Genomic DNA, 27,787 nt, shown 5'->3' with positions numbered 1-27,787 from the left:
CTGTAGGTTCCCCATACATCGTATGCAATTAACACACACAGCAAAAAATCGGATGGTAAAATCGCATGCAAAAGCATGCACATCACCTTTGTAAGAAAAAGCACTTAAAATTACACTTTGCATGTACACCAGAAAACGTGTAATATTACACTCTTGGTTATTTTGGTTCCTAGGATAGGTGTCGAATTGCTCTCTCTACAAAGTAAATGTCAAATGCTTCGTTTTGATTGATAATAAATTTATTTTACATCCATATTTGTATATACAATACGATGAATTGATGAGCAGTGATAGTGCAGTGGCAACGGGCGAAGTTGTCCACGACTTGCCGGCGATCAGCTACTCTGATAGGTGATAAAGCTGGCGGTACGTTCCGGTGGTAACGTTATCGAAAACGGTCGGTTCCAGACCAGGTTCTTGCTGGGAAACGTTGCCTCGGTGATGGCAGTTTTGTTAGACAACATGCAAACGGCGCGCGGCACTCTGGCGGGGTCACCTCCGGCGACGACGGAGAAAGGAGTTCGTATCCGGTGGGGCACCTGCCGACGAACTTGATCGTGCGCTTAGTTTAGATGGTAGCGATGAAGGCATTCGGGACTCGGTTAGATTGACTTTCTTCCGGTGAGACCTCCGGGGCCGGGTAGATGGTAAACTTAAGCTTGAACTTTTTGATGTAATCGGGGAACAGACGCTCTGAATTCGCATTCTCTTCGCATTTGTTTCGTTCTGGAACAGGTTCGATTATATTAAGCGGTTTTTGACCACAATAGTTATTTACCTCCACTCTCTAAACAACCTGAACTGCAGCTTTTGACCAAAGAAAAATCGAAATTTTGCCGCTCCACTAAATCTTTGTTTTGATTTGATTGCGGGTGGGAGCAACTTTTGACAACTCAACAGTAGACAAGAGGCGAATGCGATATTACACAATTTGGGTGTACAAGATCTTAGGCAAAAGTGCAAAGTGGTGTTCTGCAATAACTATGTAATATTACATAAAAATGATTACACAAAGCAGTTTTACACGCAGTCATTTTACTACTTTTTTTGCTGTGTAGCTTATTTGAGACCTAAAGAATGCCATTCACTAACATTTCAGTCCAAATTTGTGCGGTTCATAAGCAAAACCGAGTGTCCGGATTTAGAATCAGCTTTTATCAGTGTCCGGGATTCGAAGCACAACAAGTAATTTAAATTTTAAAATTCTGATGAATAATTGTTAGAAAACACATATTTCGCATGCATTCTCTCAAAACTGACAGTATATACTACATCCTGATGATATTTCTACATTCTTAACTTGTTACATGATTTTTTGCCAGCTATAACAAAAATGATATGCTACTAAGTGTCCAGATTTCAAATCATGACGTTACTTCCGTCTGAAATTCGGGAATTCCCGGGAAACTTTCAAATTTCCCGGGAAACGGGAAATATTTTTTTACGGAAATCCCGGGAAATTGGACGCTTTACATCTTAGGCTAAAAATCGTGACTCACCTTAAATTTTTTTTTTTTTTAATTTTGAAATTAAATTGAATTTTGCCTAAGTTATAGCCTTTTAAGATTTTTGACGTTTATGAACCTTCAAACATTGTGTCCCGATTTGCCCCACTTCCCGTTGACCTAGAGTGCTCATATTTTGGCCAGATGCTAGTTTCATATGTACAAACAACCCCTGAAAATTTCAGGCAGATTGGTGAGGTCCAAACGACGTCCCATACAAAGGGGTATGCCCTGTTCGTGGACTCGCTCTTAACATTAATTTTGAAAAATATTTGCAACGGCCTAACTGTGAGGAAAATATCCGTAAATATAGGTGTAAGCTAATTTCGCGACCTTTTTTTCGTTTCCAATTATATCCGATTTTTTTTAAATCATAGTTCAAACCACCCAAAATCGTCCGAAGAATTTCAAAAATGTTGTGTTGCCTAGTTCTCGGCTCATAATTCCGAAAAAAAAATGCAGAAATCAGAAGATTTGATTTCGATCAACCAAAGAAAATTCTTATTTATTTTTACAGCAAATTTCATTAAGTAACTTAAACGACTTATTCCCAGAACTGACACCGCACCAATTCAAGTGCCATGGTGGGTGGGAAACATGACCCCCACCCGCACACGTTCGAAGAAAGTTTTTTCACAAAGCTGCTGCACAAAGTTTGCCCATTACCTCAGGACTCGGAACCGACAGACACCTACGGGCCGGGCCCATCTGCGGGCATCCCACGTATGGTCAACGTTTGCGTCTACATGGCGTTGACTTCGTATTCTCTTGACGGGTAGTCTATTATTTGTCAAGTTTCAACTAAGCATTAAAAAGTATTATTTGCGATTGCAATACGAGAGCTCAACTTGAACTATTTGACGAGGATGTGCCTTTATCTGTAGCACATACATGTGCAGAAGTTACCTACCCTTGTGCTATTTTTAGTGAGTAGATTATGGGTAGCAATGTTTTAATGGCTTCCAGCTATTATTACTGCACTTTGACCACTTTACTACTTGAACGACGGCAAGATGCTCTTGATGTCTTCTAGGAAGGACAGTTTCATACGAGTTGAGCTATAGAGTAACTTCCTGTTTCTTCGAATTTTGTGACAAAAAGTTCTTAACACAATAACTTGATAATTTTAACTTGGAGCACTGTAATGTTTGCAAATACCACCTGAGTGCACTTTCAAACAACACTTTAGGGCACATAAAGCCATCACATGCCAAGCACCCCATCAGGTCATTAAATCGTTTTATGGAGCTCACACTCTAAGATGTAGAACGTGACATCTCTGCCAGCCTGCCAGCAAAAAAATAAAGCCACACGTCAAGAAAACCGGATTTCCCTCCTCCGTTCTTGGAACCTGACCAAGTCCGGACTGCAAGAACGTCCGTGCTGCAGCCTGGAAGTGCACTTTATCGCCGCACATTCTTGGAACTGGAAGATTCTTAAGGGGGGGATTACCTTGTGTAGGCTCATAAAATCAAAGTTCAGCAGAACCTGTTCTGTGCGGTCTGGTCCATCTCTCGTGACTTCCTCCCGTCCCGACACCTCTCCAGCAAACCTACGAACGTTTGGCCTTTCCCAAATCGAGAAGAAGCCTGCACTCTACCTTTTGCGGGCACTTGGGGCAGATGTCACTTATGCCCTTTTCGCCGCGATTGGTTGCTTCCGTCCGACGATTACTTCCGCCGGTGCCCAATTTTTACGCGCGGACTGTTGTGTAACTTGACCATAAATCGGATCACTCACACACACGCTCTCGGACTGAGTTACAGCGCGTCTCAGGGCTGGGTAATCGGTGGTGAAAGTAACACCCAATTTGCTAATTGAGCCACGAAAGGCCAAACGGTGCAAAACTCGAGAGGGGTGGTGGACGTTACAATAGGGGAGTCGTAGTTATTGTTGGAATTCGATAAAATACCATTTAAATGCTTGCTATAATTTTATGACGTTTTAAAATGAGATAAAAGGCCAATGCAAATTTTATTTGAAGTTTTTGTCTCCTCCCCTTCAAATTAAAAAAAATCGGGATAAAAAATAATTATTGTTTAAAAATTATTATTTTTGATGAAAAACTTGTGCAATCTAGATTATACTCTTAAGAACAAATTGTTTATCGTTTTTATTTTCATAAATCATCAAATGGTGCACCAGCGAGATTTTTTTTAAATTTTTGAAGATTGCAGATTGGAGAAAAACCTATAAATTAAGAGTAATTTTCTACCTTGTCGCAGATCGGTTTTTCATAGCATTTTGCCTTCCTCACCTTACTGAGGAAAGGCTATAAAATCACTCGAAAAATGAACTTCTTAATTTGACCACCTAGACCCACCTTCACGTATACATATCGACTCAGAATCATGTTCTGAGCAAATGTCGGTGTGGGTGGTTATCTCTCGATTATCTCCGGATTGACTTTACGGATTTCGACCGTTTTGGTCTCATTCGATCCGTCTTGGGGTCTCATAAGTCTCTATTTAAAATCAGCAAGTTTAGTTAAGTACTTCAAAAGTTATGCTTAAAAGGTCGGATATCAGATATTTCAATAAAAAATGATGTCCGGTCCATCATGCGACCCATCGTTAGTAAGTTAATCCAAAGACCTTTCAAATGAGCCTAAAATATTGTAGATCTGACATCTCTATCAAATGTTATTAGCACTTAAGTGTTATTTATACACTTTTTGGAGGCCAGATTTCAGATATTGTGATAGAAATATTGTCCGAATCTTCATGCGAACTATCGTTGGATAGGTTGTTTATCAGACCTTAAAGATGAGCCAGAAAGATTGTAGGTCTGAAACCCAACAGAAAATTGAGCATGAGCATGAGCATGAGCATGAGAGATCACCCATGGTTGCCCCTCCGTTGCTGAACAGAACCGTAATATCCTTTCAGCACTACTGATTATATGCTTCGACGATCTAGTGGTGTTTCCCTTATCAACAGCATGTATGAATGCGCTGAAAAGATAAAACACCATGATTGCTAAAGCTAGATCAGTTGCGAATAGGTAACAGTCATTGGCCACCAACGGCGCCCGCCATGTCAGTTTGTAGATCTCGATTTTAAGGGACGGGAATGTTAGTTAGCGCAGGTTGCTACTAGGGCAGCTGATTTACTCTGTGCTTACACCCCACAAGCGCCAGGAACCTGAAAATTTGTTAGTAGGATAGGGTGTTTGGTCAGGATTCATCATAGAAGATGATGATGCGACCCAAAATCATAGTGTTTGTTGAAAGGTATTATGTTTTATTCTCAAGGCAAGCAATCGGATGTTGCGGATGAGACATTTCCCGTTTATCGGCTGTTAACTTTTAATTGAAATGGATTAATCTTAGACAGCCGGCTGTGGAAAGATAGAACCAAAATTATTTGTAATTAAATGATGAAGAATTTAACAGTGTACTTTTTGATTGAGCTGTTTTTATGAGTTTTACATGATTGATATTTAGTGGAGTACTGATTAACGAAGCGAACGACGAGTTACGATGTTTATCGAGCTGAAATTGTATGATAAGGTTTTGTTGTTGTTGCACACCGACGACGAACGCGAAAAAAAAAAAAAAAGACTTGCGACCCGACGGAAGGGCATCGCAAATCAGACTGGCTCAATTGTCATCGATGACAACCAGAGCCAGCCGCACCTTAACACACATACACGCACGCGAAAAAAAAACCGAAAAACACACCGACGACGGACAAGAAAAAACACTGCGAACCGACGAAAAGGCATCGCAAATCAGACTGCGGAAATGAAGAGAAAGAAAACGACATAAAAAAATAAATAAAACCTAATCACATCAAACCAATCACCCCATGCACACAAAGAGCGACACAAAAGAGACGAAAATTATCACGAAGAAACAGGACTGCGCGTCCCCAGAAGCACTGCACTTCTGATGGCATTATTCAATTATTATGCCCAATCACCTCATGCACACAAAGAGCGACACAAAAGAGACGAAAATTATCACGAAGAAACAGGACTGCGCGTCCACCGAAGCACCGCACTTCTGATGGCATTATTCAATTATTATGCCCAATCACCTCATGCACACAAAGAGCGACACAAAAGAGACGAAAATTATCACGAAGAAACAGGACTGCGCGTCCCCAGAAGCACTGCACTTCTGATGGCATTATTCAATTATTATGCCCAATCACCTCATGCACACAAAGAGCGACACAAAAAAGACAAAAATTATCACGAAGAAACAGGACTGCGCGTCCCCAGAAGCACTGCACTTCTGATGGCATTATTCAATTATTATGCCCAATCACCTCATGCACACAAAGAGCGACACAAAAAAGACAAAAATTATCACGAAGAAACAGGACTGCGCGTCCACCGAAGCACCGCACTTCTGATGGCATTATTCAATTATTATGCCCAATCACCTCATGCACACAAAGAGCGACACAAAAGAGACGAAAATTATCCCGAAAAAACAGGACTGCGCGTCCACCGAAGCACCGCACTTCTGATGGCATTATTCAATTATTATGCCCAATCACCTCATGCACACAAAGAGCGACACAAAAAAGACGAAAATTATCCCGAAGAAACAGGACTGCGCGTCCCCAGAAGCACTGCACTTCTGATGGCATTATTCAATTATTATGCCCAATCACCTCATGCACACAAAGAGCGACACAAAAAAGACAAAAATTATCACGAAGAAACAGGACTGCGCGTCCACCGAAGCACCGCACTTCTGATGGCATTATTCAATTATTATGCCCAATCACCTCATGCACACAAAGAGCGACACAAAAGAGACGAAAATTATCCCGAAAAAACAGGACTGCGCGTCCACCGAAGCACTGCACTTCTGATGGCATTATTCAATTATTATGCCCAATCACCTCATGCACACAAAGAGCGACACAAAAAAGACAAAAATTATCACGAAGAAACAGGACTGCGCGTCCACCGAAGCACCGCACTTCTGATGGCATTATTCAATTATTATGCCCAATCACCTCATGCACACAAAGAGCGACACAAAAGAGACGAAAATTATCCCGAAAAAACAGGACTGCGCGTCCACCGAAGCACTGCACTTCTGATGGCATTATTCAATTATTATGCCCAATCACCTCATGCACACAAAGAGCGACACAAAAAAGACGAAAATTATCCCGAAGAAACAGGACTGCGCGTCCCCAGAAGCACTGCACTTCTGATGGCATTATTCAATTATTATGCCCAATCACCTCATGCACACAAAGAGCGACACAAAAAAGACAAAAATTATCACGAAGAAACAGGACTGCGCGTCCACCGAAGCACCGCACTTCTGATGGCATTATTCAATTATTATGCCCAATCACCTCATGCACACAAAGAGCGACACAAAAAAGACGAAAATTATCCCGAAGAAACAGGACTGCGCGTCCCCAGAAGCACTGCACTTCTGATGGCATTATTCAATTATTATGCCCAATCACCTCATGCACACAAAGAGCGACACAAAAAAGACAAAAATTATCACGAAGAAACAGGACTGCGCGTCCACCGAAGCACCGCACTTCTGATGGCATTATTCAATTATTATGCCCAATCACCTCATGCACACAAAGAGCGACACAAAAGAGACGAAAATTATCCCGAAAAAACAGGACTGCGCGTCCACCGAAGCACCGCACTTCTGATGGCATTATTCAATTATTATGCCCAATCACCTCATGCACACAAAGAGCGACACAAAAAAGACGAAAATTATCCCGAAGAAACAGGACTGCGCGTCCCCAGAAGCACTGCACTTCTGATGGCATTATTCAATTATTATGCCCAATCACCTCATGCACACAAAGAGCGACACAAAAAAGACAAAAATTATCACGAAGAAACAGGACTGCGCGTCCACCGAAGCACCGCACTTCTGATGGCATTATTCAATTATTATGCCCAATCACCTCATGCACACAAAGAGCGACACAAAAGAGACGAAAATTATCCCGAAAAAACAGGACTGCGCGTCCACCGAAGCACTGCACTTCTGATGGCATTATTCAATTATTATGCCCAATCACCTCATGCACACAAAGAGCGACACAAAAAAGACAAAAATTATCACGAAGAAACAGGACTGCGCGTCCACCGAAGCACCGCACTTCTGATGGCATTATTCAATTATTATGCCCAATCACCTCATGCACACAAAGAGCGACACAAAAGAGACGAAAATTATCCCGAAAAAACAGGACTGCGCGTCCACCGAAGCACCGCACTTCTGATCTATTTTCCAAAAAAAATCTAATAAGGTGTAAAATTTGAGTTTTTTCGAAAAAAAACGGTAATAAGTTTAAAATAACTTAATAAAATGAAAAAAAATCAGCAAAAATGTAGCTTCGTTTGATACTCTCAATGCAAATAATAAAAAAAAGTATTTTCGAAAAAATACGGTATTTTTTGAAAATTTAAATACTCTACAAAAATACATTAATAAAGTGAAAGAAACATACAAAATTAAGCTTTGTTTGTTCCCATATTACAAATTTTAGTAGTTTTGAAAAAATACGGTAATTTGTGAAAATTTTAAAAATTCAAAAATAACCTTCAATTAAGTGAAAAATACCAAATTTCGCTTCGTTTGATACCAATATTGCAAATTATGAAAATTTGAGTTTTTTTTTTAGTATTTAAATACGGTGCTTTGTGAAAATTTTAATAATTTACAAAAAAACTTAACTAAATGTCGCTTCATTTGATACCCACATTGCAAATTATAAAAAATTAGGTATTTTCGAAAAAAATATGCCATTTTGTGAAAACTTTAGTATTTTCCAAAAAAATTCTAATAAGAGCAGCATGAGCATGAGCATGAGAGATCACCCATGGTTGCCCCTCCGTTGCTGAACAGAACCGTAATATCCTTTCAGCACTACTGATTATATGCTTCGACGATCTAGTGGTGTTTCCCTTATCAACAGCATGTATGAATGCGCTGAAAAGATAAAACACCATGATTGCTAAAGCTAGATCAGTTGCGAATAGGTAACAGTCATTGGCCACCAACGGCGCCCGCCATGTCAGTTTGTAGATCTCGATTTTAAGGGACGGGAATGTTAGTTAGCGCAGGTTGCTACTAGGGCAGCTGATTTACTCTGTGCTTACACCCCACAAGCGCCAGGAACCTGAAAATTTGTTAGTAGGATAGGGTGTTTGGTCAGGATTCATCATAGAAGATGATGATGCGACCCAAAATCATAGTGTTTGTTGAAAGGTATTATGTTTTATTCTCAAGGCAAGCAATCGGATGTTGCGGATGAGACATTTCCCGTTTATCGGCTGTTAACTTTTAATTGAAATGGATTAATCTTAGACAGCCGGCTGTGGAATGATAGAACCAAAATTATTTGTAATTAAATGATGAAGAATTTAACAGTGTACTTTTTGATTGAGCTGTTTTTATGAGTTTTACATGATTGATATTTAGTGGAGTACTGATTAACGAAGCGAACGACGAGTTACGATGTTTATCGAGCTGAAATTGTATGATAAGGTTTTGTTGTTGTTGCACACCGACGACGAACGCGAAAAAAAAAAAAAAAAAAAGACTTGCGACCCGACGGAAGGGCATCGCAAATCAGACTGGCTCAATTGTCATCGATGACAACCAGAGCCAGCCGCACCTTAACACACATACACGCACGCGAAAAAAAAACCGAAAAACACACCGACGACGGACAAGAAAAAACACTGCGAACCGACGAAAAGGCATCGCAAATCAGACTGCGGAAATGAAGAGAAAGAAAACGACATAAAAAAATAAATAAAACCTAATCACATCAAACCAATCACCCCATGCACACAAAGAGCGACACAAAAGAGACGAAAATTATCACGAAGAAACAGGACTGCGCGTCCCCAGAAGCACTGCACTTCTGATGGCATTATTCAATTATTATGCCCAATCACCTCATGCACACAAAGAGCGACACAAAAGAGACGAAAATTATCACGAAGAAACAGGACTGCGCGTCCACCGAAGCACCGCACTTCTGATGGCATTATTCAATTATTATGCCCAATCACCTCATGCACACAAAGAGCGACACAAAAGAGACGAAAATTATCACGAAGAAACAGGACTGCGCGTCCCCAGAAGCACTGCACTTCTGATGGCATTATTCAATTATTATGCCCAATCACCTCATGCACACAAAGAGCGACACAAAAAAGACAAAAATTATCACGAAGAAACAGGACTGCGCGTCCACCGAAGCACCGCACTTCTGATGGCATTATTCAATTATTATGCCCAATCACCTCATGCACACAAAGAGCGACACAAAAGAGACGAAAATTATCCCGAAAAAAACAGGACTGCGCGTCCACCGAAGCACTGCACTTCTGATGGAATTATTCAATTATTATGCCCAATCACCTCATGCACACAAAGAGCGACACAAAAGAGACGAAAATTATCCCGAAAAAACAGGACTGCACGTCCCCAGAAGCACTGCACTTCTGATGGCATTATTCAATTATTATGCCCAATCACCTCATGCACACAAAGAGCGACACAAAAAAGACAAAAATTATCACGAAGAAACAGGACTGCGCGTCCACCGAAGCACCGCACTTCTGATGGCATTATTCAATTATTATGCCCAATCACCTCATGCACACAAAGAGCGACACAAAAGAGACGAAAATTATCCCGAAAAAACAGGACTGCGCGTCCACCGAAGCACTGCACTTCTGATGGCATTATTCAATTATTATGCCCAATCACCTCATGCACACAAAGAGCGACACAAAAGAGACGAAAATTATCCCGAAAAAACAGGACTGCGCGTCCCCAGAAGCACTGCACTTCTGATGGCATTATTCAATTATTATGCCCAATCACCTCATGCACACAAAGAGCGACACAAAAAAGACAAAAATTATCACGAAGAAACAGGACTGCGCGTCCACCGAAGCACCGCACTTCTGATGGCATTATTCAATTATTATGCCCAATCACCTCATGCACACAAAGAGCGACACAAAAGAGACGAAAATTATCCCGAAAAAACAGGACTGCGCGTCCACCGAAGCACCGCACTTCTGATGGCATTATTCAATTATTATGCCCAATCACCTCATGCACACAAAGAGCGACACAAAAAAGACGAAAATTATCCCGATGAAACAGGACTACGCGTCCCCAGAAGCACTGCACTTCTGATGGCATTATTCAATTATTATGCCCAATCACCTCATGCACACAAAGAGCGACACAAAAAAGACAAAAATTATCACGAAGAAACAGGACTGCGCGTCCACCGAAGCACCGCACTTCTGATGGCATTATTCAATTATTATGCCCAATCACCTCATGCACACAAAGAGCGACACAAAAAAGACGAAAATTATCCCGAAGAAACAGGACTGCGCGTCCCCAGAAGCACTGCACTTCTGATGGCATTATTCAATTATTATGCCCAATCACCTCATGCACACAAAGAGCGACACAAAAGAGACGAAAATTATCCCGAAAAAACAGGACTGCGCGTCCACCGAAGCACTGCACTTCTGATGGCATTATTCAATTATTATGCCCAATCACCTCATGCACACAAAGAGCGACACAAAAAAGACAAAAGTTATCCCGAAAAAACAGGACTGCGCGTCCCCAGAAGCACTGCACTTCTGATGGCATTATTCAATTATTATGCCCAATCACCTCATGCACACAAAGAGCGACACAAAAGAGACGAAAATTATCCCGAAAAAACAGGACTGCGCGTCCACCGAAGCACCGCACTTCTGATGGCATTATTCAATTATTATGCCCAATCACCTCATGCACACAAAGAGCGACACAAAAGAGACGAAAATTATCCCGAAAAAACAGGACTGCGCGTCCACCGAAGCACCGCACTTCTGATGGCATTATTCAATTATTATGCCCAATCACCTCATGCACACAAAGAGCGACACAAAAGAGACGAAAATTATCCCGAAAAAACAGGACTGCGCGTCCACCGAAGCACTGCACTTCTGATGGCATTATTCAATTATTATGCCCAATCACCTCATGCACACAAAGAGCGACACAAAAGAGACGAAAATTATCCCGAAAAAACAGGACTGCGCGTCCCCAGAAGCACTGCACTTCTGATGGCATTATTCAATTATTATGCCCAATCACCTCATGCACACAAAGAGCGACACAAAAAAGACAAAAATTATCACGAAGAAACAGGACTGCGCGTCCACCGAAGCACCGCACTTCTGATGGCATTATTCAATTATTATGCCCAATCACCTCATGCACACAAAGAGCGACACAAAAGAGACGAAAATTATCCCGAAAAAACAGGACTGCGCGTCCACCGAAGCACCGCACTTCTGATGGCATTATTCAATTATTATGCCCAATCACCTCATGCACACAAAGAGCGACACAAAAAAGACGAAAATTATCCCGATGAAACAGGACTACGCGTCCCCAGAAGCACTGCACTTCTGATGGCATTATTCAATTATTATGCCCAATCACCTCATGCACACAAAGAGCGACACAAAAAAGACAAAAATTATCACGAAGAAACAGGACTGCGCGTCCACCGAAGCACCGCACTTCTGATGGCATTATTCAATTATTATGCCCAATCACCTCATGCACACAAAGAGCGACACAAAAGAGACGAAAATTATCCCGAAGAAACAGGACTGCGCGTCCACCGAAGCACTGCACTTCTGATGGCATTATTCAATTATTATGCCCAATCACCTCATGCACACAAAGAGCGACACAAAAGAGACGAAAATTATCCCGAAAAAACAGGACTGCGCGTCCACCGAAGCACTGCACTTCTGATGGCATTATTCAATTATTATGCCCAATCACCTCATGCACACAAAGAGCGACACAAAAAAGACAAAAGTTATCCCGAAAAAACAGGACTGCGCGTCCCCAGAAGCACTGCACTTCTGATGGCATTATTCAATTATTATGCCCAATCACCTCATGCACACAAAGAGCGACACAAAAGAGACGAAAATTATCCCGAAAAAACAGGACTGCGCGTCCACCGAAGCACCGCACTTCTGATGGCATTATTCAATTATTATGCCCAATCACCTCATGCACACAAAGAGCGACACAAAAGAGACGAAAATTATCCCGAAAAAACAGGACTGCGCGTCCACCGAAGCACTGCACTTCTGATGGCATTATTCAATTATTATGCCCAATCACCTCATGCACACAAAGAGCGACACAAAAAAGACAAAAGTTATCCCGAAAAAACAGGACTGCGCGTCCCCAGAAGCACTGCACTTCTGATGGCATTATTCAATTATTATGCCCAATCACCTCATGCACACAAAGAGCGACACAAAAGAGACGAAAATTATCCCGAAAAAACAGGACTGCGCGTCCACCGAAGCACCGCACTTCTGATGGCATTATTCAATTATTATGCCCAATCACCTCATGCACACAAAGAGCGACACAAAAGAGACGAAAATTATCCCGAAAAAACAGGACTGCGCGTCCACCGAAGCACCGCACTTCTGATGGCATTATTCAATTATTATGCCCAATCACCTCATGCACACAAAGAGCGACACAAAAGAGACGAAAATTATCCCGAAAAAACAGGACTGCGCGTCCACCGAAGCACTGCACTTCTGATGGCATTATTCAATTATTATGCCCAATCACCTCATGCACACAAAGAGCGACACAAAAGAGACGAAAATTATCCCGAAAAAACAGGACTGCGCGTCCCCAGAAGCACTGCACTTCTGATGGCATTATTCAATTATTATGCCCAATCACCTCATGCACACAAAGAGCGACACAAAAAAGACAAAAATTATCACGAAGAAACAGGACTGCGCGTCCACCGAAGCACCGCACTTCTGATGGCATTATTCAATTATTATGCCCAATCACCTCATGCACACAAAGAGCGACACAAAAGAGACGAAAATTATCCCGAAAAAACAGGACTGCGCGTCCACCGAAGCACCGCACTTCTGATGGCATTATTCAATTATTATGCCCAATCACCTCATGCACACAAAGAGCGACACAAAAAAGACGAAAATTATCCCGATGAAACAGGACTACGCGTCCCCAGAAGCACTGCACTTCTGATGGCATTATTCAATTATTATGCCCAATCACCTCATGCACACAAAGAGCGACACAAAAAAGACAAAAATTATCACGAAGAAACAGGACTGCGCGTCCACCGAAGCACCGCACTTCTGATGGCATTATTCAATTATTATGCCCAATCACCTCATGCACACAAAGAGCGACACAAAAGAGACGAAAATTATCCCGAAAAAACAGGACTGCGCGTCCACCGAAGCACCGCACTTCTGATGGCATTATTCAATTATTATGCCCAATCACCTCATGCACACAAAGAGCGACACAAAAGAGACGAAAATTATCCCGAAAAAACAGGACTGCGCGTCCACCGAAGCACTGCACTTCTGATGGCATTATTCAATTATTATGCCCAATCACCTCATGCACACAAAGAGCGACACAAAAAAGACAAAAGTTATCCCGAAAAAACAGGACTGCGCGTCCCCAGAAGCACTGCACTTCTGATGGCATTATTCAATTATTATGCCCAATCACCTCATGCACACAAAGAGCGACACAAAAGAGACGAAAATTATCCCGAAAAAACAGGACTGCGCGTCCACCGAAGCACCGCACTTCTGATGGCATTATTCAATTATTATGCCCAATCACCTCATGCACACAAAGAGCGACACAAAAGAGACGAAAATTATCCCGAAAAAACAGGACTGCGCGTCCACCGAAGCACCGCACTTCTGATGGCATTATTCAATTATTATGCCCAATCACCTCATGCACACAAAGAGCGACACAAAAGAGACGAAAATTATCCCGAAAAAACAGGACTGCGCGTCCACCGAAGCACCGCACTTCTGATGGCATTATTCAATTATTATGCCCAATCACCTCATGCACACAAAGAGCGACACAAAAGAGACGAAAATTATCACGAAGAAACAGGACTGCGCGTCCACCGAAGCACCGCACTTCTGATGGCATTATTCAATTATTATGCCCAATCACCTCATGCACACAAAGAGCGACACAAAAGAGACGAAAATTATCCCGAAAAAACAGGACTGCGCGTCCACCGAAGCACCGCACTTCTCCAGAAAGATTGTAGGTCTGAAACCCAACAGAAAATTAGTAATAAAGTTGATTTATTTAACATGTTAAGAGGGAATGTTGCTATTTTGACTGAATGTATTGACTTTATGAATGTGAGGAAGGCACCAACCACCTAAAGGTGGATTAAGTAAAAAAAAAATTATTTGAGTTAAATTATGTTCATGTATCTTCAGTTTCCCCAGACAAGGCTCTATATAGGAAATTTACCCATTTTAATCACTCTAAGTCGTTCGACCAATTCTCATCACTTTTGCCGTTTTCCGCTATTAAATCATCATTTTCAGATGTATCAACAATGGATAGTTGCTTGCTCACTTTTAGTTGAGCCATTTATTACTTTGGAACAGTCAAAAACACTTTATGAAAGCTGTAATTCATGATCAAAGTGATGATAGGCCGATAATAGAAATAGGCTGAGAAAGGGCATAGTTCCCCTATATTTCAAACGACCAGCGTGCAACTGGTCGTTTACAACGGGCTGGTGAATATTCGAAAATCTGTTTCTTGAGGAGTGATTTTCTGACAGTGTTTTTTGACAAAGTTGTAAATTCCTTACAATAATTTTAAGAAAAATAGGAGCGTAAAAAAAATTAAGTTGTTATTGATTGACTTTTTAGCAAAAAAAGTTAAAATCCCAAAACTTTTTTAACTTTCAAGATTTTTTTTTTTATGTTTTAGAATAGAACGGGAAAGTGCACACGAGTCGCACTTTTTAACTAGAGGGCTTATTAGACTGCTCTGAGAAAAATCTAATTTTTCACGAAATTTTAAACTTTCATAGGCTGAATCTCGGAAGGCAGCAGACCGATCAACAAATTCAAAAAGTAAAAAATGTGGGATTCTTTCTCAGCTTTTCGAAAATAGTTTTTGCAGGGTTTGCTTTTACTTCATAAGCTTCATTGTAAGAAAAATTTGAAAAAGATCGCCTTCAAATGCCAGTAACTAGCAGTTATTTTAGAAAGTTTTTTTTGATCTCGCTTAACCGACTGAAACTGAATTTATTTCATCCAATTGATTATATTTGAAATTATTTGTAGTTGTAAGGATCTCCAAAACTCTGCATTCTGTTATTAGTTAAGCAAATTGTATTCTGATTAGTATAACAAATTAACATGAATTGAATTGAATTGAAATGCCAGTAACTTGAAAACGATGCACTTTATCGAAAAGGTGTCAATTTTGTTTCTATCAAATTTAATTTTGCATCTTGAAAATGATTTTTTAATTTTTTTTCTCTGAAAATATTTAAGATTTGTTCCAAAAAATACCATTCACAAAAAATGTCTCCGTTACAAAATTTTGCACATTTCTTAACTCCTAGGGATTTTTTTTATAAGTCCTAATAAAAACCAACAACTTTGTGGAAGACACCATATCGATCAGAAAATTCTTGTCAAGATACAGGTTTTTTAATAATTAAATTGACCAAATTGAAAAAAAGTGTTGTTTTACATAACAAACTAAATAAAATTATATAAGGATGTTAAAATTTTCGGCCTTTTCTATCTAAGTTTTAAAACCACCTTTATTCAGGGGTATTCGAAAAAACACAAAAAGTAAAAAAAATGGCTACAAGCCCTTTTACAAAAAAAAAAAATCAACAAACTTTGTATTTCTTGATGTTAATCTGGAATCATTAAAAAACATTAAAAAATTATGCCAAAGATATCAACCGATATGAAGATCAGTTCATATGACACCATTTCGTCGCCATCGTGCTAACTTGTCGTACGTGCATTTTGGACCAAATTGAGTTAAGAGCGCCATTTTGTGCAGCTCACAATGCCTCACCTTTTGACCTTCACAGATCCCCAAAATTCGATTTCAATCCTGAGATATTCAATGAAAACCAAAAAAGCTCCGAAAATTTTTGTCACTTTTCATATGAAAGTAGTTAAAATCTTGTCGTGCTATCTTGTCACTCCCTGAAAATTGATGTAAGTGCGACAAAGGGCAAAGGGATTTCAGGTCAGGATGCGCTTGACGCACGTACAAATGAGACTACCGTAAACATTTGTAATTATAACTCGGGACTCCAGCAACCAACTACAACCAAACTTTGGGGCAATGCACAGAATGGTCAACCAAACAAAACGTGTTTGTTATTGTTTACAATGCGTGCTCTCGTTTTTGTTTATTCAAGGTCAAACATTAAAACGCGTTTTTCTCGGAACGTAGAAATGGCGGGTGCGACAAGATAGCACGACGACGTCGATTTGTGAAATATTTACAAATAGTGGGTGACGATTCTCTAGATTTTAAACAAGGGTCCTGATTTTCAGTTCAAAGATCAGAAATCACTCACTCATCACCGAACTAATTTTTGCCGACCGGAGCGCGCAAACATTCGCGAGCGAACACAACAGGCTGGCGGCCAGCGGCTTGCTCAATCGCTTCACTCAGCGAAACAAATACTGCGTGAATTTCTTTTTCTACTCCGTCCGTCAACCCGAGTCACAAACGTATAGCTGAGAGAGGAGACGCAAAAAAAAATACCAGCGCGATGCTCATTTGGCCTGCACTACCACAGTTTGCCGTCAATTAGAATTTGACATGATGGAAATTGCTGTCAAATGTGTCTTTAATGTTGTGTAAACAACAAAATTGCAAAATATTATTTATATCATTGTTTGTAAGCAATTAATTAAATGATCAAAGCAAAGCCGATCGCAAACTTTTCTCAGTCAACTTTGAGCGACTTAACGAAATCGGTCTCTCTGAACCATTCGCTGTACTACCCGATTTGAATGAGAGGGGAGAGGGAGATCAAAGAGAGAGTGTTCGGTAGCGATTGGTTTGGAAGTGACAAACGGTAGGAATACATCAGAGTAGTTTTACGTCGCTCTAGATTTGTGCTCGCGAGTGACTGAGTCTTTTTGGAACAATCAGGACCCTTGATTTTCCCGGGAATCGAGAGTTGAATTTTAACCGGGATTTTTAGTGTTTTAGGAAAATTATTGAATTGTTGACAAAAATTTTAAAAGAACTATAGCAAATTTATAAAATTTCCATAAATTTAATACCAAAAAGTCACAGTGTTAGTTTTTTTTTATCAAAATATCAAACTAAAATTTTAAAACTGCTTTTAGATAAAATTTTAAATACCCTTATTTGACCATCTTTGCAGGCCAGAGAACTCACTATGAATAGTTGTTGTTGTGTATTGGATTCAAGTGACTTTAACTGAAATTTGATTATTCGGCTGATGAAAAAAAATGAGTTATTGAAACCATTTTTTCAATAATTTGTTCGATATTAAATTATGATCAATTTGGCGTAATTAAAAAAATTATTAAAAAAATCTACAAGCTAAATTTACTAACTGAAAATTGTTTATAATTTGCAAAAGTTGTCGAGATGTAATGGAATATTCAAAACAATAATAATTAAATTGAATTGTAATGAGTTTCACATTGTCTAACCGTAGCAAACTTTCAATAGGGCGTGACCTTGGATGTAAAAAATTCAGACTCAACGTAAACTGTTAATAGAGCAAAAAAGATAGGCTGTTTGTTTACACCCAAGGTTTCCTTTCCAAAAGTCAATTTAAATGTTCATTGCTGAATGCCCCGCCCGTGTGGATCAATCGGACCGCGCACTGGACTCACAATCTAGAGGTCGCCGGTTCGAATCCCGCGGCGGGCGCTCTAAAATTCTTTGTGTAAATATGGGTATTCGGCGCCGTCGCTCCGTGCCAAACTTTCATACACTTAGGAGCCCAGGGCGGCGAAGTCCTTGTAGATAAAAAGGAAGACACTAGTGGTTGGTACTAGCAATGGTGGCCGACAGCTATAAAGCCAACTTCGTTTTTTTTCGCTGAAGGCTTATTTGTAGTTTTCTCTTCATTATAATCATAATTATGGCCGAATTGTAACACATTTTTATATGTTATGCTTATAGGTTTGATTTCTTGAAAAACTAGACTTAGTAGATGCCACTCCCCTATATAGTTTCGCGCAGAAATTGAGAGCAGAAAATCACCCCCTTTTTGGTGCGGTTATTGTGTTGTGCTGATGGGTGGCAAAAAAAAAGCTTTCGAAGAACGCTCGCACACCCCAAAAGCTATTGGTTGTTTCGAGTCGGCCGGTGATGTGGCGAGCAAATCGACGATTGTTGAAGCTGGCAGCACTTCTTCATACCTTGCACAGTGGTTACAAAGTAGAAAATTTGATGGTCAAAATAGATTTGAAATTTTTCGTTCAATAAGTCAAATTTATCAAAAAATTAAAAAAGTTTTTATTCGAAAGAATTGTTCAAAAAATTCAATGTTCAAGCTAAGTCTATAAGCAGCTCCCGTTCAAAGCTCAAAACAGTAAAGAAAAAACCCAACCTCGCTCTAGGAGGCTTTTTACGTAAGCTGCCCTCCCCTCGTGGTCAAAATTGGCACGGAACGTCGATTGAAGGTCCATCAGTCAGCAGCATCGGTTGGTGGTTAAACGCCACTAGAAAGAGCACTCTTTTTTTTCGCTTCTCCACGAGAGCACTTTTGCCTGCGTGGCTTTTAATGAAGATTGGCGTCATTTCGGTGGCTTTTGGCTTTTGCGGGTTTGCCCTCGTTGAACCAACCCGACCGACCACCCCTGATGGCTTGGCCCCCAGATGATGGGCGCAAAGTTCAGGCCTGAGGTCGCACCACTGCTGTTGTTGTGGTCTGTGACGTACGTGCGTGTTTGGTGTGGGGGTGGTCTTTTGATGTTTTGGGTTCGCGGGGTTGATGGGTTTATCGATCGAAGTGGGTGACAAAAGTGGGCTTTTTTGTATTTGTCATTTGGGGGTTTCCCCCCCATAGACTCCATAGATAAACGTGGGTGCGCATGGTTGCTTAAGATGATACCATAGCATTTATACCCAAAATTTGAAATTTTTTTCATTGGCAGGAAATTCACTCAAATTCAATTCTGTCGGTGGTGCATGTTCAGAGAGCCCAAATCTATCATACCTTGACGAAATCGTAGCGTTGACTAACATAACCTTCAAAAATGTTGAGTTGCCCAAGTAAAATTTTTTTTCCAGGAGTTCTACAAGAGCTCTTCAAGATAGCTACAGCATAGCAGTTTGGACCGCGGTAGGATTAAAGTCTCTTCAAAATTTCTTCAGGAGTTTGGAAGAGTACTTGAAGAGCGTTTTATCCTACCGCGGTCCAAACTGCTATGCTGTAGCTATCTTGAAGAGCTCTTGTAGAACTCCTGGAAAAAAATTTTTACTTGGGTGTGTAATTGTTATTTAATTGTTAATTAGATTTTCAAACTTAATTTTGGATATTCGTTTTGTTAAAGTTTGCAATACTCCCAAATTAATTTTAAGTGCATGCACTAAGTGTCAACGATTATGCAAGAAGAGAGAAAAGAGACCATCAGAAAACATCTCAACATTCAGCACCATTTTATCCACATTTGAACATGCACACAGGCACATCATTTCTTCACTCAACCCCTTTTTGGACGAGCTACTTTTAGTGTTTTATTTTTTATTGCTCTTCGTGCCGACTGCCCTCAAATTTGCACTACACGATTTCAGCCCAAGAAGACTCCCCAAGAAATAAACTTTTCCTCTTCTTTGCTGCTAACTTAAAACTGTCGATGCTGACTGGGACATGGAACATTGGAAAATAGGTTCGTTTTTCTCTTCTCATCGATTCCACCACCCACCACCCATTCATCACCCGTCACCGTCGTCATCGTTCAGCATCAAACATCGTAATTACCATCGTCTCGACAGTAATCAACTTTTGAGGGGGGACGGTGGTCTGGCCTTAACTGGCCGCCAGATTAGATGATGGTCAGCATAATTTGTTGGTGTAGATTTGATTTCTATTTTTTTTTTTCGTTTTTCATCGTGACTTTGCTGTGATTGTCGAATCAAAAATGAAAACAATGCTGCCACAACAAAGCAAAAAATGCCATAAACCGCCGCCGCCGCAACTACCGGCGTGGGAAATGTTACCTCAGGTTATGGATTTCCTGCGGAGAACACAGACCGACTAATCCGACCCGACATGCAACAGTTAAAAAGTTTAAAGCTTTTTCGGCGGAGCTATTTTTAGCAGCTGAGGAAAGCAGATGATTTATTAATTAGGCTGCGGCAGAGGAAATTATGTTGGCGCTACAATTATGATGCAATCACAAGATATGGGTTTTGAAAATTTGATAAAAATGAGGATGCCATAAACATTTTCAGCGCAGGACAACGAGTAATTTTATAATATTTTGCTTCAAAATGTACCGAAGGAAAACCTTTTCGCGTAAGTTTTGTCAACATTATTGTTTTGTTTTTTGTTTCATTTCAAATGTTGTCCATCGGAGTCTTTTTTATGTTTGACACCCTTTTCACACCGTGCTCACTCACACTACCAAATACGTTTGTTTTGATAGTGCGTAAGTGCCTTGTAGAAAGTGACTTAGTTTTTGCGGTGATGTATATTGGAAACTCATAAAAGTTCAAAATATTTTTAAACTAGCTCAATCATGCTAAATATGATTATATATGCAGGATAGGGTATTTTAGATTGTTTTCAGTTTATTAGACTTCTAATTCTATTGAAATTTTCAAGTTTTTTGAAAAAAAAAAATATTTTTTTTTGCCCCCTGATTTTATGAACTAATTTTGAAGGGGGTGGGGAGGGGGGGGGGGGGGCTACATTAACCTTGAAAAAAATTTGCAACGACCTAATTACCGGTAATTCAATAAACTAAAAGTTATTAATGGTAATTAAAGTCCTTAAAATAGTTATTTACCATTTAAAATAATTTAAAATTTTCAAAATTGTTACTAAAATATTTGATTTACTCTTCACGTTGTTGATAGATAAATAAACTGACTTTTTATTCAACTTATGAGCAATGCAGGCATTACAAAATGTTCAGTCAAATATTTGATTGCCCAAATCCAATGACCCAATACATTGCTAAATAAAACAAGTTTGATTGATTTAATCTCCAAAAAGGCGTCGGAAATATTTTTCAAAATTTATGTAGTTAACTTATAAAAATGAGAAAAAAAAACAGAAAACATCAGAATTTCCCTAAAAATATTAGTGAATTAGCTAAAATTTATTGAATTTATCTTTTGCGGTTTTTTTAAGTATTCAATAAATTTGGTCTCATTGAAAAAACTAAAATCGAAATGTACACAGTAAAAAATTTCTGTGTAAAATTGCATGCAAAAGCATGCACATCACCTTTGTGAGAAAAAGCATGCAATATTGTATGAGAAAACGTGTACACAAAAAGCATGTACAAAAGAAAAATAAATAAATTTTGCACACCCCAAAAATAATATCAATCTGGTGAGAGTCTTATCCAGATTACCAAGTTCGCGCCCCAACCATCTCGGCTATCTCGCCGCTGTGAATTCAGATGGATCAACACCGATGTAGCTGTACGTTCCCCATACATCGTATACAGTTAATTCATCGGCGTTGAACAAAGCATTTACAAGACGGCGAGATAGCCGAGACGGGGCGCGGACTTTGAAATCTGGATATGACACTCACCAGATTGATGTTGCTTTGGGATGTGCGGAATTTATTTATTTTTCTATTGTACATGCTTTTTGTGTACACATTTTCTCATACAATATTACATGCTTTTGCTCACAACGGTGATGTGCATGCTTTTGCATGCGATTTTACCATCGGATTTTTTGCTGTGTAGGGGAAAATGGGGCAAGACGACTATATGGGGCAAGTGGAACAATCGCTCTTCCGATCGTTATTCTTACAATTTCCAATATTTCCAATATGAGGAATGGTTACTAGCAATGCAATTACACAGAAAAAAAATCATGGTAATATTACATCTGGGAAGGAGTACATCTTTTATGTCAGAAAAAAGGTGTAATTTTACCTCTGGAAATGTGTAATTTTACCACTTTTCTGGTGTAATGTCACTTTTTCAGTCTAAACTGAGGTAAAATTACATCATAAAAGAGGTAATATTCAACCTTCCAAAATTACAGCTTCCAAATTTACATTATTTTTTACTGTTTTAGTTAATTCTATTACTACGTAAACGCCACGGGACACAAGATTGAATGGTGTTTTTTTTCAAATCCTTTGTTTTCCTATAACATTTGGAAAGCCCAAAATAAGTAAGTAAGTAAGTTTAAAAGTTCATTTTATCAAAGTGCTATTTTCCTAGATCAGTAGTGTCCTTATCAATGTCTCGTACCTATTATAAAGTATGATTTATCTGTTGGTTATTTTTGTTGAAAGCTTTTAAAAATCTTGTTCGGGTGGGGCAAGTGTACCAAATGGATTTTATGTATGGAGCAATTCTCTGAGATTTCGGTCATTCGATTTTTTTTGTATTTTTAATCCGGCTGAAACTTTTTTGGTGCCTTCGGTATGCCCAAAGAAGCCATTTTGCATCATTAGTTTGTCCATATAAATTTGCATTCAAATTTGGCAACTGTCCATACAAAAATGATATGTGAAAATTCAAAAATCTGTATCTTTTGAAGGAATTTTTTGATTTATTTGGTGTCTTCGGCAAAGTTGTAGGTATGGATAAGGACTACACTGAAAAGAAATGATACACGGTAAAAAAAATTGGTGATTTTTAATTTAACTTTTTGTCACTAAAACTTGATTGGCAAAAAAACACTATTTTTATTTATTTTTTTGATATGTTTTAGGGGACATAAAATGCTACCTTTTCAGAAATTTCCAGGTTGTGCAAAAAATCTTTGACCGAGTTATGAATTTTCGAATCAATACTGATTTTTTCAAAAAAACGAAATATTGGTCGCAAAAATTTTTCAACTTCATTTTTCGATGTAAAATCAAATTTGCAATCAAAAAGTAATTTTGTGATTGTGGTTTGGTTGAGCGTTTTAGCAGAATGCATTACTGTGAATACAAAGAGACGAGTTGTTCCTTTTAATTCCGCTATTTATTTTTAATATCTTGACAGATACGTATTTCGTCTACTACTTGCAGACTTCATCAGTGTTCTGTTCTCGACTGAGAACAGAACACTGATGAAGTTTGCAAGTAGTAGACGAAATACGTATCTGTCAAGATATTAAAAATATATAGCGGAATTAAAAGGAACAACTCGTCTCTTTGTAATTTTGTGAAATTTTCATAAAGTGCACCATTTTCAAGTTACAGCCATTTTTAGGTATTTTTTTGAAAATAGTCTCAGTTTTCCATTTTTTTAAATTAGTGCACATGTTTGCCCACTTCTGAAAAAATATTTTTGAAAGGCTGAGAAAATTGTTTTCTAAGTCTCACCCAAACAACCCACCATTTTCTAACGTCGATATCTAAGCAACTAATGGTCTGATTTTCAATTTTAAAATATGAATCATTCGTGAAATTTTCCAATCTTTTCGAAAAAAATATTTTCAATTTTTTTAAATCAAGACTAACATTTCAAAAAGGCGTAATATTGAATGTTTTACCCATTTGAAATGTTAGTCTTGAAATGAAAATTTTAAAAATATTGTTTTCGGAAAGATCGGAAAATTTCACGAATGTTTCATATTTTAACATTGAAATGTAAATTGTCCCTTGTCCTTGTATACACATTTGACTGGACTCCAAACAAGACAAGATCATCTCGTCACACTTTTTCCACACTTTTAATTGATTTTTAATTACGCACTAGCGCTGCCATATCAGCCGATTTGCATCACCTCTTTTGCTGCTCACAATAGACAATTTGTCTCTAATTAGTGCAGGTCTGGGCTGTAAACAATCTCCAGACGTCTCTATGACAGTTTTAATGTGTTTCTTTCTTTTTTTTTTGACCGTCTCTTCTTCGGTTGACACAATCACAGCGTTGTCATCATTTTTGAGGTTGTAATGGAGATATCTCGAGAGAGAGAGAAGAGGCTCTTGGTTAGTGAACCGAGGATCCCACTGAATTATGACACCTATATCAATTAATGACGGGATGGCATCGGTGGTTATATTTCATAAGTTATTCGTTAAGGAAGCAATAAGCGAATCAGCTTCCCGGTGAGATGCTTTTTAGTGAACAATGTAGGGGAAAGTGTTTTGAAATAGTCTTATAATATGATAAATTTTGCATGAGCACGGAAATGTAAGGTTAATAAAAAAATATTCAAAAAAGTTCTTCAATATTTAAGAGAAAGTTTCAAATCTTTAATCATAAAAAGCTCACCATACCCTAACGACGAACAAAAATGCAAATTACCCATTTTTTCGCACTCATCTTCCCGTGTTCAGCCCTAGTGCTAAAAAAAAAGCTCCTCAACTTTAAAGAAACTCCCACGAAACGGAAGAAAGTTTCTTCTTTTACTGATGCCATCAGCGAGCCAGCCAGCCAAACAGCAGCAGCAGCTATGCATTAAAGATGTTCGCATAATTTCTGGCTTTTCACGTGGGATGATGATTCGCGGAGAGGCGGAGAAGGAACGTTATTTTAAAAGTCTACCGAAAGTGAAATGAAAGCGCGCGGTAAAGTTCGAAAACATTAGGGTTTGGGAGTAAAGCAGCAGACAGAAGAAAAAGTTATCGCGATCAGCTGATCTGCACCGGGGTGCCCTTTTTGATGGCGGAATTAGAGTTTAGGGATGAGATTCCGGTTCCATCGGTAGTTATAATAATTAAGGAAAATGGTTTTTGTATAAAATCATAAGCTGATCAGAAGAGATACAAAATTTAATGATTTTCTGGAACGTAATAATTTTGTAAGAACTCAAATTTTATTTAATTAATTTATCAATGAATCAATTAAAAAGTACGGCGATTATAATGGTTCCTGTTCCCAACAAGTAAGTCACGAAATATTGTAGCAGAGCTGGTTCTGCCAGAATCCTGCTAGAACGGTGGAACATTAATGCCCGAATGCTGTAAGAATATTCAGCTCTGTGAGAACTCTACTAGAATTCTGCTAGAACGTCGTGACTGGGTAAAGGTGCAGGTGGTTATGTTACACATGACCAATATGACAAAGGACTTTGTACAAAGCTAGTTAAAAAATTCTCTTCCATTGAATTTTATTCATTTTATTACAAAATTGCCGGGTTTTTTGTCTATGAGTTGAAATGGCTAGTATAATGTCCAGTTAAAAAAAACTTGAAGTGCGTTGGTAAATGTTTGGCCACCACTGTCGAAATGTTATTTTATTTCCAGAATCAAAAACCATGAAATTTAGTAGAGGTGGGCAAATAAAGCGTGAGCCGCTCAAAGAGCCGGTTCACTGAAAAGAGCGAAAGAACCGTGGCTAACAAAAAAAGAACCGCGGTTCTTTTTAAACTTTGGTGTTTTGATATATCCGGCTCAAGATGGCATGATTTTTGTTATAAATATAATTTATTGAATTTCCAAAAAAAAAATCCAACCAAAAATCTACTGAATAGTTAAGAGATTTTGGGAAAAAAAACCTTTTGTCCGATTAAACTTTAGCGTTTATAGACTTTATCGATTAATTCAGAAAGTAGAAAAGAGTTCACAGAATGTTTTCTCCAAATAAAATATCAGCATTAGTTCAATTCTTGCAGAAATAAACGCAATTTAAAAATTAATAGTAATATTTCCAACATCCTAGATTTAAGTTTGGATGCCATTCAATTACTCTAATGTTTAGGTTCGAGTAGAAATCATGACATAGACACCGCCAAGACCTATGGTTTTCAAGGGCATCTTCTCGTTTTCAGCTTTAATTTTTTTATTGAATAATTTGAAAAGTCCAATGTGAAATAACTTATAAAATCACACGATTTTTAAAAAAAACTTTTCATCCCAATTTTGAAAAAGAGCGAAAGAGCAAACGAAAATGAGCGGCTCCTAAAAAGAGCGATTTTGCCCACCTCTAAAATTTATTGTCCATATTTTGAATTGGCACCGCAAAAAGAGCTCTTAAGACAAAGTTCTTTGTCGGAAACGATATTGCAGCGCACTTGGTATTAAAATCTGGAGTTTTTTTTTTAAAAAAAGGTCCAATAAACCAATTCAGTTTTTGCTTTTTGGGTGTTTTTTAATACCCCTGACTCAAGGCGGTTTCAAAAACACCCAAAAAGCAAAAACTGGAAATTTGATCTATTGGACCTTTTGAAAAAACTCCAAAAATGTTTATTTTTCATTTGAATATTATATCCGGTTCTTTCTCACTTTTCTTTTTGAAATGAAGTGAGGAATGCACCAACTACATAGAAAAATTACCTTAAGCCGCTGACAAAAGTTGGCTTACGATCAAAGGGCTTAAGTTGGACCATCCATAAACCACGCAACCAAATAATCAGTTTGTTAGTGCATTACACAACATCAGAAAATGTTTGGCAAACTTTTTGGGGAAAAGTTTGGGCTAACTTACGTGCTTATGAAATTTTAGACATTTTTGATTATCATATTTTATTATTTTTATAAAAACAATATTTTAAACATATTACGGTAATTCTATGACTTTTTTTAAATTAAACTGGTATGAAAATTATTAAAATTAAAAGTTTTTTTTTTAAATCCATTAAATAAAATTTTCATTTTTCGCTTTCAAAGTCTTTTGAAACCGCCTTGAGTCAGTGTTATTCAAAAACACAAAAAAATAGAATTTTGTTCATTGGACCATTTATAAAAAAAAACTTCACTATTCACTCAAGAGAGAATAACATTATTAATAATTCTAAGCTGTTAAAAAGTTATGTGTCACAACAATATTTTAAGTTATTTTTACATTTATTCATTCAAGTATTTTCAGTCAAGTAATAAATAATATTAGAGTTACCTATTTATCATACACACATTTTTTGTAAGAAGTACTTTTTATCCGAAATCATACATTTTGATTTGTAATAATAATAGTTACTATTACTTGTTTGTTTAAAATTTCTACAAAAACAGTATTGGCTCAACATAAACAAATATTTTATAAAAGGGCAAGTGTTTTTGTATTACCGCAAACTCATTTGCCAAACTCACAAACTGTTTTTAAAAAAACATTTACAGAAACAATATGGCGAACCAAACAAACTGTCAAACGCCAAAAACGTGCCTATCTTGTCTAGTTTGTTTGTTTGTTTGTCATAGTTTGATACCTCCTTTAAGTTTTGGATTCATTTAAAAACAAAAAAAATCTTGCTCAAATTAAAAAAAATAAAAATAGTTTTGAAATATAGCAATTGATTTTGTGAACTAAAAGTATCA

General features: G+C 38.4%; 2 protein-coding genes across 2 annotated transcripts in view; both read right to left on the bottom strand.

The window, feature by feature from the left end:
- LOC120421234 (glucose dehydrogenase [FAD, quinone]) overlaps window positions 1-27,787 on the bottom strand; it is a 107,798-nt gene that overhangs the window by 78,275 nt on the left and 1,736 nt on the right. The window lies entirely within an intron of this gene.
- Window positions 336-27,787, bottom strand: part of LOC120421229 (uncharacterized) — a 42,796-nt gene continuing 15,344 nt past the window's right edge. The window contains exons 3-4 of the mRNA XM_052709978.1: window positions 599-726; window positions 336-539 (exon numbers count right to left, since the gene is read on the bottom strand). Of these exons, the coding sequence (XP_052565938.1) occupies window positions 336-539; window positions 599-726 (332 nt within the window). The remainder of the gene's footprint in view (window positions 540-598; window positions 727-27,787) is intronic.

Source organism: Culex pipiens, chromosome 3 (assembly GCF_016801865.2).
Source record: "Culex pipiens pallens isolate TS chromosome 3, TS_CPP_V2, whole genome shotgun sequence".
Classification (NCBI taxonomy): Eukaryota; Metazoa; Arthropoda; class Insecta; order Diptera; family Culicidae; genus Culex; species Culex pipiens.
This window is presented reverse-complemented; position numbering and strand designations above follow the sequence as displayed.